Raw genomic sequence first — 17,912 nt, forward strand, 5'->3', positions numbered from 1 at the left:
TATACATTCCCATTATTTTTTATCTGTGTTTGAAAATGTGATTAATTTAATTTTAAGACTGAAATAATCAATCTGCTAAAAATGTGATGTCTGATGCTGGGAGCTGGTATGGCAAATGACAATGACTTTTGTAACATACATAAATACAATACAGTGATAAGGAGGAAAAAAGTTTTAAATTGAGTTTTAACAAATGTAAACTGTAAAATCTGCATTACTACTACACATATAATTACCTGGCACATGGAAACTAGAGAGACCTGTCATTAAGATGAGGAGCCTTGAGACAACTGTCATGCCATCAGTCTCACACAGCTATAGCATGGTCAGGTAGGGCATAATTCAGATGGCCACAAGTTAGACTGGTATTTAATTTACGTCCAGCTTCTGGTGGAAGATCTCGGAATGCTCATTTAAATATGACAGGGCTCTGTATATTAGTTGCAGCAGAATTCTTCCTAGTAGCCAAGAATCTTATGCAAAGAGATCTTCAGACTATTCTTAATTTGTGATGTAAGTTGATATATGGCAGCTGTTTTGGCCTCTCGTGACCTTTAGAGAGAGTGCAAACCCTGTGTTTTTTTAATAAGCCTACTCAGAAGCAAGAATGAAACCACTCCGATAATATTCAGATTCCTTTTAGAAATGTCATCGTACCTGTGCTTCACACTAGAAAGGGGTGTAATTTATTTACACTATTCATCTGTATACTTTTTTGGTACCTCATCCAAAATAAAAAGTCTTGCTAGTTAATAATGCTTTCCAAAAATATATCCTTAATATACTACTTCTAAATAATTCCAAATGCTGTATGCAACGTACTGTAATGTTGAAATCCAAACAACAACATTCATCAATTCTGACTCAGGCTGAGACACCTTCATATGTTAAAAGTAGTCATCATCTTCAAGGTTGAAAGCTAGAATCTGAGGTTTTCTGCAGCGACGGTTGCACAGATCCGTAGGTGTCATTGTGTGATGAACTGTATAAATTAAATTAAACCTGTACGAAGTCCCACACTAGAAGGCCATACAGTTGATACCTACACTGTAGTTGTGTGGTTGTGGGGAGGTTAAATGTTTCTATTAGGTCAGCTGTATTGCTTTTTGATGGGTTCTCTAAACCAGCAGTGTGTTGTATATTATATGTCACTGACATGCCGTATTGATTCCAGAGCGAGTGCTACATTTGATGTGGGGTTCACACAGTACTTCTGAATTCTCCGGAGATGGCCGTCTGTTTCAATTCTTGTATTCACTCGATCCCCAGAGATTCTCCTCACTGTCATCTTGTTGTTTGTTCCCTGGAGTGAACTGCTCCAGATAAGAGTGGTGTGCAATCCACCTATTGATGTCTCGGAGGAAAGCTGTGTGAGGTGGAGTGATGACAAGAGTTTGAAATAAAATCTACTGGCCTTTCCCCCACCCGCCCAACATAGATGCACGTATTACTGTGTTTGAGTTTCATAACAAGCATTCAGCGTACACCTTATCAAGGCAATTGTTTACGATATGCTTTGAGATGTGCGTTTTGGTCAGTAATGTGTAACTTACAGATGCATTTTGCCAAGATAAATCTTACACAATACCTATTCATGGGGCATAAAATAAACAGTACTTACAAACGCAGTAATGCCTATCAGGAGCACTTAGAAAAACTGGAAACTCCAAACACCACTGTACAATATACAAAGGTATATTATGAAGACTTATTAAATTAGCTGTGCACAGTACAGGCTTCATACAGTGGTTGACATTATTATAAACACACATCAAAAGCCACTGGACGTGTGCCAAAAGCATTTTTCGTTATCCCATCCTAAAATATAGTGAGTGCAGTGTGGCCATATAGTAATAGAACAATAAACTTGATACAATTTTGTAATAATTGAGAAACATTTACAAAGATCTACCGAAGATTGAAATAAAATTTGAAATCTAGAGTTTTTCTTCTTTGGTGTTTTTAGAGGTATATAACCCTGGTTCAATAGAGAACTCTGTTATTGATTATGCCTTGTGTCTATAGATCAAAGTGTTATTTTTTTTTTAATCCAGTAAAGAAAGACAGAAATGGACATGTTGTTCAGCCACTGTACCGGAAAAGGAGGTGAAAGGTCAATTTTGTTTATCCTTGTTGCTCTCCCAAGGTCAATAACTGACAAACAATGTCTCTCAACACATCTGATAAGGCCTGTGAAACAGAAAATATTAACTTGACCTCCGAGAGAGAGAGCTGCCTCTCTGCACCTGTCTTTGACCTTTCAGTATCCTTCAGAAGTCAATAAAACCGTGGCTGGAATCTGTGCTTTGACACTAAATTTGTTCAGGGAATATTTTAACCTTGAACTCGGGGCTTTGGTTTCTATGACAACAGGAAGTAGGCCTCTGCATTGGAGAAGGAGCTGGAGGGAGAGCAGTGGCAAGTCCATAAATCAGTGTCCCTAATGAAAACATGGTGTGCAGGCTGCAGGTAGAGATTTCGGGGGATAAATGGCTTGTGACGGTCCCTTTGAAAATTAATGTCCCTTCCACATGATTTGTTGGCACAGGGGAAGGCTACATAAGGTTTTTAGCGATTAATGGAGGTCAGGGAGCAGAGGAGAAGGCTTGGGATTCGGTAGCAGAGGCAGGCTCACGAGCTTTGATTAAAAGCAAATGAAAAATTCTGTCACATTAGCTGGGTTCTCACCTTTGTATTTACATTTTTTACTCCGATTTCTAAATTACTTTTAAGGACAACTCTCTATTTTTCCCATGCCATGATTGCACATAGTTTATATATATTTTTACATGTCAGATAATTTTACAAAACAATGTTAATGTAGAAAAATAACAAACTGCTATGTTATGCAGGGACACTACCGTTAAAGCAATTACACACATGGTCTAGTGTGAAACTATGGAGCCAGTTATATTATGTTCCAAAATGTCTTATTAATTTGTTTTTGTACATAAGTGTGCACACATAAAAAAATTAGTTTAATAATTTCACAATATGCAAGCTGCAGTTTCTTTGGCCATCATTAAAGCCATGGTACATTTTCCTATAAAAGTAACTGTTCTTGAAGGACAACTGAACAGAAAGTAAACTATATTAAAAATATGTGCAGATTGTTTGCTTTATCAAGCTCTGGAGCTCATCATTTAGGAATTAAGAATGATACAGATCCCTTTATGTCAAGTGTTCTCTCCTTCAGTGGCTTCGTACAGTCTGTGCGAGGAGGCCGTGTAACGTCACTGTTTAGCTTTTGGCTGCTTGCTCTGCCAATCACAGACAATTCAATTCCACAGTTGTCTGCCTTGGTACTTTATCCTCATTATAGCTCTTTGCACTGTCCTTGAGGGTAGCCAATAGGAAGTATGCAGTGTCACGTTGCCTTGACAATGACATGCTACTTCCAGCACTATGTGCGTTGACAATATTGATTGTTTTATTAAATACTTGTCAGTAATCCTTTAAAATAAGTAGCTTCTTACCCTTCCTAGCCTTTACACAGTTGGGTTTCAAGAATGTAATGGTAAAGTGTTGGGATGTGTCAACGCACAAACTGTTCCTTTAGAAGAGAAACAAGAAAAATTATCCTCTTCTGTCCAAATCACCGAGTCGTTTCCCATCGATTCAGCCATTTTGTAATTCAAATAAGCTTGGACATGTATTATGTTGATGTTTTTATACCTACCACCAGAGAGCGACAAGTAAAAAAACACAGGGCAGTACCTGAATTACGGAACAAACCATTTTTGTATTATTTGCGTTTTGTCAGAGGGTGAAAAGAGCTCATTTTAGCCTTTTTCTTCAAGTCTGAAATTCCATTCCAGCGTGCCAGTTCCGACACTGTAGCGGAAATTGTGGCACTGCAGAAAATACCTTGGCACTAAAAATTAGAGTACTTTATCCACAAAGAGTTTCTCCTGTGTTGGCAGCTGATGTACTCATGTGTGTGTGAATGACATGTGTACAAGGATGGGTTTGTGAGCGTTTGGTGAGCCGCACTGTGAGGCCAAGTGTTCCAGCTGAAGTTGAAATGGAAAATGCTCAGGTTTCTTTAACAGGCATTACAGGTCACCTTTATGTGCAGTGGAAAAGGGCTTCAGGGCCTCAGGAGGGTTTTCCTTCACTTTACTTACTTCTATTCTTCAATAGGAAATATCTAGAAAAGACTCTATACTACAGTGTATTACAGTATTCACAACGCTTCACTTTTTCCACATTATGTTACAGCCTTATTCCAAAAAGGATTAAATTCATTATTTTCCTCAAAATTCTACAAACAATACCCCATAATGACAACGTGAAAGAAGTTTGTTTGAAATCTTTGCAAATGTATTAAAAATAAAAAACAAGAAAAGCACATGTACATAAGTATTCAACAGCCTTTGCCATGACACTCAAAATTGAGCTCAGGTGCATCCTGTTTCCACTGATCATCCTTGAGATGTTTCTACAACTTGATTGGAGTCCACCTGTGGTAAATTCAGTTGATTGGACATGATTTGGAAAGGCACACACCTGTCTATATAAGGTCCCACAGTTAACAGTGCATGTCAGAGCACAAACCAAGCCGTGAAGTCCAAGGAATTGTCTGTAGACCTCCGAGACAGGATTGTATTGCCTTTGCTCAATACTTTGTTGAAGCACCTTTGGCACCAATTACAGCCTCAAGTCTTTTTGAGTATGATGCTACAAGCTTGGCACACCTATTTTTGGGCAGTTTCTCCCATTCTTCTTTGTAGGACCTCTCAAGCTCCATCAGGTTGGATGGGGAGCGTCGGTGCACAGCCATTTTCAGATCTCTCCAGAGATGTTCAATCGGGTTCAAGTCTGGGCTCTGGCTGGGCCACTCAAGGTCATTCACAGAGTTGTCCTGTAGCCACTCCTTTGTTATCTTGGCTGTGTGCTTAGGGTCGTTGTCCTGCTGGAAGAACAACCTTCGCCCCAGTCTAAGGTCCAGAGCACTCTGGAGCAGGTTTTCATCAAGGAGGTCTCTGTACATTGCTGCATTCATCTTTCCCTCGATCCTGACTAGTCTCCCAGTTCCTGCCGCTGAAAAACATCCCCACAGCATGATGCTGCCACCACCCTGCTTCACTGTAGGGATGGTATTGGCCAGGTGATGAGAGGTGCCTGGTTTCCTCCAGAGAGGAGTTCAATCTTTGTTTCATCAGACCAGAGAATTTTGTTTCTCATGGTCTGAGAGTCCTTCAGGTGCCTTTTGGCAAACTCCAGGCGGGCTGTCATGTGCCTTTAACTGAGGAGTGGCTTCCGTCTGACCACTCTACCATACAGGCCTGATTGGTGGAGTGCTGCAGAGATGGTTATTCTTCTGGAAGGTTCTCCTCTCTCCAGAGACACGCTGGAGCTCTGTCAAAGTGACCATCGGGTTCTTGGTCACCTCCCTGACTAAGGCCCTTCTCCCCGATCGCTCAGTCTGGCCGGACGGCCAGCTCTAGGAAGAGTCCTGGTGGTTACAAACTTCTTCCATTTACAGATGATGGAGGCCACTGTGCTCATTGGGACCTTCAGTGCTGCAGAAATTTGTCTGTACCCTTCCCCAGATCTGTGCCTCGATACAATCCTGTCTCGGAGGTCTACAGACAATTCCTTGGACTTCACGGCTTGGTTTGTGCTCTGACATGCACTGTTAACTGTGGGACCTTATATAGACAGGTGTGTGCCTTTCCAAATCATGTCCAATCAACTGAATTTACCACAGGTGGACTCCAATCAAGTTGTAGAAACATCTCAAGGATGATCAGTGGAAACAGGATGCACCTGAGCTCAATTTTGAGTGTCATGGCAAAGGCTGTGAATACTTATGTACATGTGCTTTTCTTGTTTTTTATTTTTAATACATTTGCAAAGATTTCAAATAAACTTCTTTCACGTTGTCATTATGGGGTATTGTTTGTAGAATTTTGAGGAAAATAATGAATTTAATCAATTTTGGAATAAGGCTGTAACATAACAAAATGTGGAAAAAGTGAAGCGCTGTGAATACTTTACGGATGCACTGTATATGCTTCTAAAATGTGACCATTTGAAATCGTTGGTCTGAATCCACAGTCCCCACCTACACCAATGCTTTTCTGGGTGCTGGAACAGGGAAACCATTGCAGCGCTTTGATAGACTTTTTCCTGACCCAACAGTATCTGTCCATGAGTCAGGCACTGAAACAAATTGATCCCTTGCAGTTGGGCACCAATGAGGTCGATCAGAAACGTCGCAAGATTATAATTGTTTTCCCAATAAATGTACCCAGTAAAAAAAAAAATACTGTCAAAGTTTGGCAGTCAAATAGGAGAAACTGGAACTTTATGGAAAAAAATAAATCCTGAGTCTGTCTTAATAGTTTTTCATATAAGACTGAGGAATCTGAATCAGAGCTCCTGCTGAATAATTACAAATAAAAGTACACATTTTCAATTATTTTTTTACATTCACAGTTATATTACAAATTGCAAAGGAAATGTTACTCAGACTCATAAAAAGTATTTCTTTATTGAAATACAAAAATAAAATATAAACATGCAATTGTAATTACTTTTGTTTCCAATCTGTCACGATTAAAAAATGAAAATGTTTTAACTAGAAAAAAAAAACATTTTAGGCTAAAAAGAGTAGTTACGGATGTGTTTGGGAAAATATTGAAATAGTTTGCTTTTACTTCAGTTATAAAGTATTTATTATAGTCAAGGGACTGTAACATTCGGGATCCTCTTTTGCACAGTGTAAGGTGATCAAAAACGATATGTTTAATTATTAAAATTCTGTCAGGATGAACTGATGTATGTTTTTGTATTTTTCAAAGCTCCTTACTTCACTTCAGATAGAAGAGGGATTGGAGTTGATGAAAGTTTAATATTTTTCCATTACCCTCAGATAACTGCACAGAATTCTTAAAGAAAATAGTTTTTATGAAGAAAAAAACTTTAGACATTGCTGTGGTGAAATTCATATTTAATGTATATACACTTGACCACAAACAAACAAAAAAAACAAATGGCACAACTTTCTTTCAACTGCAAATTTAAACCCAGAGGTGTGTAGTTCTACAGTGCAAAACTGAAATACTGCAAAGTGAAAATTAACTTGTAAGAGCAGCCTTTTTTCTTTAGAAATGTTGGCTTTGAAACTATAAAGCTATTTATGAAACACTGGGTTTTAACTGTGGCATTGACTGATTTCCTAAAGGTGTTTAGAAAGACGGTTGGTTGGCATGGTTTATATTAAAACATTAGGGGGCCTCACTCTGCCTAAATTACTGTTTGCCTTTATGGATGTAAATATTTAAAGAGTCCATTATAAAATGTTTCTGTTGGTGACTCATTTGTCTGTGCTCTTTTTTTAGACTCAGTTTCATGTTTTCCCCACAGGTGTTATCGGCTCATATAAAGTGTGTCATATAAAGTACATATAACTGGTCTGACTTGTTCATTTTGGGGGTAGATCAGTGTCTCTTTGGTACTCGGGCATCATTTACTTTTAGAATGGTCTCTGTACCTCCATAATAGCATCATAATTATCATCTAATCATTGATTTAAAATGTTTGAGCAATGTGTTCGACAATGAAGGAAAAATTGTGGGCTATTTTAATTTTAATGGAAGAATGTTATTTGCTGTGAACAGCAACCCTCTTACGTGGCCGGGCTTGTTTACAAAAAGAGCTTAGTGCCAAAAATAAGGCCGGCAGTTCTGTAGTGTATCAGTGTTGGCTCTGACTGTCTATCGGAATCCTTCCCAACCACAATGTAGACATCACTACAGGATGTCTGTTGTAAGAAGCTGACCAATACATGACTTAATCCGATATATGCGTATTACAAAAGTTATAATAATATACAATGGGATAGAAGATAAAGCAAAAGTTAATGCTCTCCCTGTTCAAAACCTCAAAATACCTTTGGAATTCCAGTCAATGAAAATAAAGTAGTTTGACACACGTAAAAACTAAAACCGCTACAAATTCAGTATTTCTGCTCCCTGAGAACAGAGAACAATAACGTTTGCATCTGTCCTTCTTTCCTCTGCACATAATGAAAACTGAAATGACGTTATTCTACACTTCTCAGTATATTTAGAGTATATTAATTGACGAGACTGTAATCTCTCACCAGTACTGCAGTCCATTTCTACTTTTTGAAAATGGTCAACTGTAAATATTTCACTAGCACCATTCAGCTTACAGTAACTTACAGTCTTGTGATGTAGATTAAAACATCCTTCTTTTACCTATATTTTCTATTAAATGTATAGCATTTAAAAATAATTTATGTAACACACACACCATTATACCAGACCATAAATTATGATAATGTCAACATAGTGCAATATTCTAATCATTCTGCACTTCAGTACAATAATGACATGTGAAGTGTGGGGAGTCTGTCTGACGGATGTGCATCGTGCTCATTGAGACTAACTGCCATTATAGAAGTAGGAAAGTGAGACTAGGCTGGGTTGTCTACCTCATGGATCCTCTTGAGCAATGAGCCAGATTTGCATTTTTAGTTTTGGCCAGCTGTATCTATAGTATAGCATGAAAAACAAAAACTCACAGAAATGTACTGAGCAATTCACCTCCCATAGAGGAATTCCAACTAGAGATATTTGAAAGGAATTGTTTATGTGATTTGGGGTGAAACCGATCGATCGGATTCAGGCACTCCTCGAAGCAAGACTGCTGAGAATATAAAGGGGATTTATGTATTTATTTTATTGAGGGGAGCGTGTGGAATTTGTTCACAAAATGGAGGTTGCTAATGAAAAACAATTATTGGATTGTCAGTCTGCCTCATACCATATCTTACACATAATCGGACTGTTAAGCAGGTAGAATACTACACCATCTTAAAATGCCCCCTTTCTCATGAGAAGCCCTTTGCCTGGATTCTAACATCCCATGGGCCACCACACTTGAGATCATCCCCTTTGACAAGTAATCAATGACTGTAAATGTGAGAACAATTACTGAAATTTCTTGACTAATTTCAAAAATGTTATTCTTAGGATCCCCATGACAGGCTCACAAATCTCATTCATTATTTTTAAGAACTGTTCATGAACTGAGGTTGGAAGCTTCACTGGTAAAGTAATGCACATAATTGTATTTTGTCCTTTTCTCTCAAGTAGTTATGTTCACAGGAAAACATTTTCAATTGATCAATGAGTTGCACGTTAATGGGAATGAATGGATCCTGAAAAGGTGACTAAAGAATGGGTTTTCTGTACATACTGTAGTTGACATGAATGTATTGACTTAAAGTTCCTGCAGCATGCAAAGTTACATCTTTGTGCTGATAACATGTACACAACATGTATTCAACAAGTGTGTACTATGCTAGGAATACATACATACATACATACATACATATGTGCTTATAGGGTAATATTTAGTGTGCAAGAGTCTACCTTTTACTGTGACTGCAAGCAAAGAAAGGATATGCAGAACAGCTGGTTTGTTTCCTTTTTTATTTGCCTTGGGCTTTGGTAAAGATATTGTGCATCTGTGGTCAGTCCTCAGCATTTCCTCCTAGTGCCAGATTATATCTGTAGTACTATAGGCACTTGGCTTCAAATAAACCATGAGAATAAAAGGAAGCATTTTTGTATGCGCAAGATTATCCACACACACTGGAAAATTAAGAGGGAGTACATGGCGCTAGATTCCATTTTGTCATTTTTTGCTTTCATTGCATCGACATTAAAAGTCCATCGTAAGCATAAGGTATCTCAACATGATCCGCCATTAAACTTGTCATCTATCTACATTTTTATTTGATGCTTTTTATTGTTGCCTTTTAAATTCGGTGTAAGTCGGGTTTTGTTTGTTTTCTGGGAAAGCTGCCCAAACCTAATGAGATAAAGGAGAGAAGGGAGTTCTCCAAGGATAGGTGTACTCGGGGTACATTTCAGAGGTGGAATACATTTGCCGGCAGCTTTCTCACAGCAAAGCTAAGGCTGCCTGAACTGATTCCACATGAGGCCAGCAGGAGCACAGTTTCTGTTTTGGTCTGGGCTTGGCTCCAGCACTCCGAACTCTGAAGTGGAAAGGCAGTAAATTAGCCACCTATGCTTCTGAGCGCTGTAGTTTATTGCCTGACTTTACAGGGGCTTAAATGTAAAATCTGCAGGCAAACACTGATGACAATCAGATGGATGTTTCCTGGTTCTTTAATTATATGTGTGGATGTTATTATCCGTATGTCAAGTGCATAGGAGCATTTTCCCTTTGCTCTTGAATGGATATTTATCATGGGACCTGATATTAATAATGTATTTGTCTACACAGAAATCTACCTTTGTCATCCAGCCTTTCCTCAACCATAGACAAAGGCCCTTATCCACATAAAAGAAAATGTCACATTTTAAGATTAGTTGTAATGAGTGCTTTTTATTTTTTAATGGATGTAAATTAGCCTGTTTTTTCCCATGGAAAAAATGTTGTGTAACAATTTAGTGTGCCAGATGTGATGCAGTGATCTACAAGGATTGTGATTATCTTAAGCAAGGATGAGGTTTTGGGATGGCAATTAAAAGAAGAAAGAAATGACATAAAGCCTGGATTTAAAGTTTGGATTTCATTTCATGTATGTCATGAATATTATAACACCTAAAACAACTTCCCAGAATAACATGTTTTAGAATGTATTGCATAGGTTATATTTTTCTATTTTAGACAGTCTGCTCCATCATCCTATTTAAACAATATCTTCCATATTTGAGACCCCATAGGAACTGCCTCAGTACTAACATTGTAAGTGAATGAAATGAAGGTACTGGTCTTTTCCTGAAAGAGTTTTATTCCTATTAACATTTGCCTTTTTGTTCTCCTGATACTTTAAATTTAGTGTCAACTATATTGGTTCCAATTCTGTGAAAACTTATTTGATATATTGCTTCACTTCTTGATTTTAGAAATAAACTAGCCAGAAAAACGAAACAAAACTGCAGTGCTGCAGTGTCGGCTGTTTTTTGTGCCAACAGGATCTCTCAATTATTCAATTAATGTCATTATTTTCTCAGGGAGGTTTATGGGAGATTTTGTAATGGGGGAGTTGATCCCTACCGTGCACCCTTGTGATCTCTTACCATGAAAGCATTTGAATGACAGTATATGTGCCACAGAACCATAAGAAAGGCAGCCATAAAACTGAAACGACATTTGTGCTGTCTATGAGATGCTTACATACTAAGACACCCCTTCATTCCGTGCAAAAGTGACATTTGTTTTGTGTTTTTCTCTTGTAGACAACAGCCCACCTTTGAAGAAGAGGTTCAAACGGAAAGAGATTGAAGAGATTCAGTGTGAAGTGCGCAAGATGTGTACTTTCTCCAAGATCCTTTCCACGAAGAAGAATCTGGATCATGTCAACAAGATCCTGAAGGCAAAAAGGCTCCAGCGCCAAGCGAAGACCGGCAACAACATTGTGAAGAAGAGGAGAGGGAGGCCCAGGAAGCAGCCTTTGCTCTTGGATGAAGAGTCCATGGGTCAGATGCCTGTGCTGGAGAAATGCGTGGACCTTCCTGGAAAAAGGAACCTCCGCAACTTGCCAGAGCCTCTGGAGTTTTCCAACCAGGACTCCATCATGGATGCCATCGAGTCTGTGGTACATATGGCACGGCAGCAGCCCAAGTCGCAAGTGGTGAGGGGTGGAAAGCGCTGGCACTCGAACCAGGAGGAAGTTAGAGCCCAGCGACCACGGAGGTGTCGAGGAAGCGAAAAAGAAGAGGGTGCAATCACAGGCAGAAGGCATGGCAGCTCTTGTCCTTCCTCGGCCAGCTATTCAACAATGCACTCTGTGCAGTGAATCCTCCTTGCACTTTAGCCTTTTTTGTTGTTGTTTCTTTGCTTTTAACTATATGTGTGTGTGTGTGTGTATATATGTATGTGTGTGTGTGTGTGTGTATATATATATATATATATATATACACACACACACACACATAAATATATATACACACACACAAGTATATTGGGCATTCTTGGAGGATTCTTTTGGAGAACTTGGCCTACTCTGCAGGACACATCTTAATACATGAAACAGGAAATGAATTGCTTTTCTGCTGCATTTTCTTTCTCTTTCTTTGTTTTTTGCCTAATCAAGACACTACCATGGTGTGTCGGACTCCTGCAAAGCTCCACCCCCCCCTCTAGTTATAACTCAGTCCTCTGTCCTATAGCTGTGGGGATATTTAACCAGCAAGTACATAAACAATGACCCATCAGTTCATACTGTGCAACTTCAGTTTCTTTGCCTTGGATTTCTAATGTTGTCAAAGCACAGTGCATTTAGTACAATGGCAGTGCATTGACCAATCTTCCTTCTCGTTAAAAACTCTGCCCCCTTGTTCCGAATTCATCCGTTTCTGGACTGGTGGGAGGATGGCAATACTTTGGAATGAGACCTAATGAAGGCTGTCTCCCCAGCTTGGTACACGAGCGGTCTGACTGTACATAGAAACATATTCTTCTTACAGTACATGCCTTTTCTCTGTACAACGTGATTAAGAAAGTATTTTTGACTTACTGGCTTATTAAAAAATAGTGAAGTGTTGTACCCTGGAACATGACATTTGGGTATTGTTTTTAACCAAAAATAGAGATGGGTGTGACTCGAGACACGTTTGTTTTCAGATAGAAGATTCCGATTCATTTATACGAAGTGGGTACGCCACATATATGGGAGTATCAGGTTTTATCAATGGAATGAATGGAGCATTCATAATATTGCATGCCATTCACATAGCTGTTCAAGTACTTTTGACTTCATTATAATATTTTAATATCAATACAATTCTTAATTATGAAAACAAACTCAGCACTTAGATCCTTAATTAAGCCTTAATTTAAAAAAGTCTGTCAGTCCCTTATTGACTAACATCCCAGAACAATTGACATACTGATACCAAAGTATCAATATATTTCACACAGATTTCTAAAAGTATTGATAACTTTGATTATTTAAATAAAATACGACCATTAACAGACATGAATGAAGCATTTTCAGCCAGTCAGACAAATTCACGTCAGATGCTAGAAGAGCTTTGCCAAGCTGTCCACTCTCAACTGATCTTTGTGTTCTCATCAAAGATGTGACTTGAAGGAAGAACTAGACAAAATAAAATAATTTCAAATGAATAGATTAAGATCATAAGGTAAGAAAAACCGTGTATGCAGCTCACACAATAAGATACAATTTACAGTATTGCTACTGCTGCTGCACAGGATGGGAACACAAACACCAGCCAGGAGGCAGGGAGGGCAGGGGAAAGGACACAGTCTGTCCCAGCGCCTTTAGACTTCCCGTCTTCTCCAGATGATAGCACTGGAGGAAGCAAAGTAACTGAATTAGTTACCAGATATTTTAAAATTACTAATTTCTAGAAACCAAAGTTGAAACCCACATTTTGGATTGTGGTGATTAGAAAGGAGGGGGTTTTGAAAAGCAATTTATCTTATTTTATGTCTCGCTCTCTTTCTTTGCAGTCATAGAAATTTCACATCAAAAAATAAATGCAGAATACCATGGCAATTGGCAATAATGAAGAACAGAAATGGGTACATAAAAGTCACTATCCATTTCATTAATACTAAATAACTACTGGAGGAAATTGGCTTAGTAACAATGATACTTCTATTCTCATCCATCATTGCAAGCAAGGACATTGCTTTCAGTTTTGGGAAACATTCATGCTGTTCAAATGTCAGAATTGGTGTTGGTTTTAATGGGAGTCAAACATGGAAAGTAACAATCAACTGAATTTATACTATTTTAGAGAAGAAAGTTCCCTTTTACGCTCTGCCATTGGGAGAGGCTGTACTAGTTTAGTTTTTAACAGTTATTGATGTGCCTTATGTTTGTTTCCCAAGGCATAACATTTCTGATCAAATTTATATAAAAAATGGGGACGCTAGAGCTATTCTTGGCATCTTTTTGCAACTCATTGTGCCTGAACAATATTATATCAATCCATACATCAGCGTGGTCCCTTCATGTGAACCAGAGCTCATGTTACTTCTGTTACTTAATATTCCTTAGTTTCTTGGGGGGAGCTATCTTTAAATTATTTTTATCTTAAATTATTTTTAAAAATACATTTATAATTCATCTTGAATTATATGAATCGGGTTGAAATATCCATCATCATCATTGTTGACATTCGTCCAAGGGTTAACATTGCCAGGGAAGGCAGTGCAGTAGGAATGACAGGTCTCTGAAAGGCACCAATAGCGGAGGGACGAGGGTTATACCAGCAAATAATGAGTTCAGTTGGTTAATTCAGAGCTCAGGTGGAAGGAAACCAGCTGATCCTATGGCCCCTCAAGGGACCGAGGTCATACACCCCTGCCCCTGACCTGCCTATAGCTCCCTCTTCTGTGCCCTCACGATTGTATCCCAACACATACTGCATCTGTTGTGGCATCCCCACTTCTTAGTTTGCTATGCATCAGGTTATACAAGTAAGCTGCTGGTGGATTAAGTCTTCACAAAGAACTGTTGAATCGATCAGTAAATTCAGCTTTCTGTTTCGGGTCCACCCTTTCACAAAGATAAATAAGTGGTCTTATTTAATTTTGAATAAAAAAAAAAAACAATAATGTAAAAAAATATATATATATAATAACAATAATAGTAATACTAATAATAATAATAGCAAATTTGTGCAAAAAGTGACTATCATTGCAACTATTACTGCAAAGGATCAGAAAGTCTTGTTTGCAGTGGAGCCTTAATCTGAAGTTTAATTAACCTAAAAGTAAATTGTAAATAATGTAATTAAACTGGATCTGACTGCATGGATGCAAACTGTGTTTTACTAAAACGTGGGTCTACAAAAGGGTTCCAGTCCCAGACTACAGCCACAGCTGTAGAGCGTGTTGAGACTAAAGATGACTTGTGTAGAATCCCAGCCAATACAAATGGGTAATGTTGACTAGCAGCTAATTCTTCAGTCAATTGTACAGGCTTGTGGACCTGCTTGGTTTGGGACTGATGCTAAATATCATCCTGAGACCTTACCAACAAAAGAAAAGGCTGAATGATTTCCATTGCAAAAGTGTGAAGCATTACCATGACTGGGCTTCATGGTTCTTTTGTAGTAAAGGAATTTGAATGTCCTAATCTTACCAAAATAGGTTTATTTATATACCTATGGTCATATATGGTCATATGGTCATATATATAATGACCATTAAAGGTACAGAGAAAGAAGAGAGGGTAAGATGTCAAGCCAGCATATAGGAAACCAGGTAATTATTTATTGCTATATTGAAGCCTAAAATGCCAGATACTCTACCAGCCGAAATACCGGTGCCTTCATAAGCTTAAAAGTATTCTTGTTATCTGGTTCTTAAGCTTCAGCAATAAACCATATGGTATACCACACTCTCTGGGGCATCCAGAGGTGTTCTGCATGGGTCTTGAACTGTTATAACTAGTGTTATGAAAACAATAGGCACTACACACAAAGCTGAGATCTTGCCCGACTGTGAAACACTATTAAGGGTGAATCTGAAAGAATACCAGAATTACTGCTCTCACGGCAACACAGATTGCATCATCAAGGTGTTTTTAAGATTTTTAACAATACTGTTGTTTCGAAAATAAAGTGCAAATGAAGTATTGAAGAAAAAATAAATAAACGTAACGTACATTACAGGAGCACAACAAGAGCTCTGACCGACCGTGCTGGCTTATTTCAGTTTGTATACATAGTGTTTTTTAACCTCTTTTTAATAGAGTGGATTTTTTTTTCCTTTTTTGCATGTTCTACTTGATTGTATGTATACATATTTTAGACAATGGGAAAAGTTATTTGTATTTTAATTAAATTCGGAGGAAAACTTGTACATTGTTTGATATGTTTTTTTGTAATGGATTTTTAATTCATGAAGCATTTTTGTACATTGTATGGATATTAAAACTGCAAATATTTGGCATATATATATAGGTATATATCGGGTAAAAATTGCATACATATATATTTATATATATATGCTGGCATGCTTTTGGTCATGTTTGTTCATGATCTAGTTGTTGTTGTTTTTTTTTTCCATTTTTTTTTTTTTTTTTTTTGTTTTTTTTCTTAAAGAAAAGCTCATCTTTTTGCTGCCATTTCCTGGTTAGCAGTATAGAGCACTTAAAAATAAAATTAAAAGTTGACCTTGTTCATATGTTATTCATTGTGTGAAAATAATAAATGAGTTTATTGAAAGCTGCGAAAGCGTTGTTTGTTTGGTCTACCACATGGAGAGGTTGGTGAGGTGGATCTGCTTCGGTCATGTTTACAGTGTTCAGCCCTGACATCCACTTCCAAGAACTGGAAGAACCTTTTAACATGCAGGGTCATGGGCTTTAGAGGGTCTTGGTTTAACATGTCAATTGGAAACCGGATGCCAGCAGCAAACATTTTTCCTTTAGAATGAGTGGACAAGAACAGGGATGCCAGTGCCACATACTCTCTGGTAGCATTCCTACCATTTTGTTTTTATCACATTATCATGTATCGGTCCAGGTATTTGGCGAATGAATACATCATTCAGCCACATACTGTAAGCCAACCTTGTTGCCTTACATGAAGCCAAGAAACCAGCTCTATCACGCCTCTTCCCCAGCATGTAAACACAGCCTTTGCTGCATAACAAATGAACTGTATTAAGTGTTAATATCCTGGACTTCAGAGTACAGTGAAACCCTTGCTAATCGCCTCTTCTCCGTACATTCAGGGCTTTGGTAGTAGACTAATATTGAACTACCATGATGAAAGCATTATGCCCTGTTGTCGGCAGCGACTGGTGGGATCCATGTGAAAAGCTGCACACACAGGCGCTCGCCATGCCGCAGAATCCTGTTGCCATGGCAGCACAGTGAACTGCCCATATGCCTGAGAATCGAGCCTCTGCAGATATCGTTACCTCTTTAGTGTTGCAAACAAGCTGCTTTAACCTACAGCAGGCTCTGATTTCTTATTCACCTCTGGCAAATACAAGTGAGAATATGATCTTCCCAAACCGCTCCAGTCTGACCTACTACACAGCCCTAAACCCTAAATAAGTCTGTGTCAATGCCCTACTTCCCACTAGACCGCTGAGCCGAGGAATAAACAAGCACAGATCCCTCCCTGAGCAGGCGTAAAGTTCACCAAGCTCTGAGACAGTGTAAAATGCAAATGTACAAGGTGGTTCAATTTAGCTGTCTGAGCAAAGTCTTGAGACTGATGTTTGTCGACAGATTTTTTAGCTAATCCATGGCACCTCTAGAAAGGAACATCTTGTAGATGGTTTGCCAAATGGCATCGTTCCAGCCTTATGCAAAAGGACCAGTAGGAAGCATTCTGTGAGTGTGTCCGCTCACAAAAAACTACTTTGTACAAGAAAGGTGTTGACAAATTACTTTCTTTAGTATACATACTGTGAATAACTAATTTCTTGCTGAGGCGCACAAGACTAGAATAAACCTTTTATGTGCTTCGCTACCTTTTTTTTTTTTTTTTTTTTCTTCTCTTTAAATTGTCAAGTTGTGAAAGATAGAAATGGTGGCCAATTTTGCCATGTCTTTTGCCAGGCAGATTCTTTGCATTTTAGCTGACCGAGTATGTAAAATGTGACCGCAACTGAAGACTGCGTCGCAAACATGGTGAAATTGAAAATGAAGTTAAATCTATTAAATTAGTGCCTGCTGGTTTTAACCTTTCAGCACCTTTACACCAACACAAATGAGAAAAAGCAAGTCATTAAATAAATACATAACACTGAACATCCATCTAATTTACAATAATATAAAGACGCACATGAACAGATGCATTTATTTTCCTTAACTGAGAATTAAATATATTATTATTCATAATGATGCCTTTAATCCCACAGCATAGCAAGGGGCTTAACTGAAAACACAAGAGTATTGGTGAACT

General features: G+C 38.3%; 1 protein-coding gene across 2 annotated transcripts in view; it reads left to right on the top strand.

Moving 5' to 3' along the window:
- setbp1 (SET binding protein 1) overlaps positions 1-16,217 on the top strand; it is a 79,370-nt gene extending 63,153 nt beyond the window's left edge. Inside the window, exon 4 of one of the 2 annotated variants that reach the window (XM_066711998.1) lies at positions 11,250-16,217. In XM_066711998.1, coding sequence (XP_066568095.1) covers positions 11,250-11,809 — 560 coding nt within the window. In that variant the 3' untranslated portion in view covers positions 11,810-16,217. The remainder of the gene's footprint in view (positions 1-11,249) is intronic. The other variant, XM_066711999.1, reaches the window with a different exon arrangement.
- Positions 16,218-17,912: the final 1,695 nt, after the last annotated feature.

The sequence above is a fragment of the Amia ocellicauda genome, chromosome 8 (genome assembly GCF_036373705.1).
Source record: "Amia ocellicauda isolate fAmiCal2 chromosome 8, fAmiCal2.hap1, whole genome shotgun sequence".
Taxonomy (NCBI): Eukaryota; Metazoa; Chordata; class Actinopteri; order Amiiformes; family Amiidae; genus Amia; species Amia ocellicauda.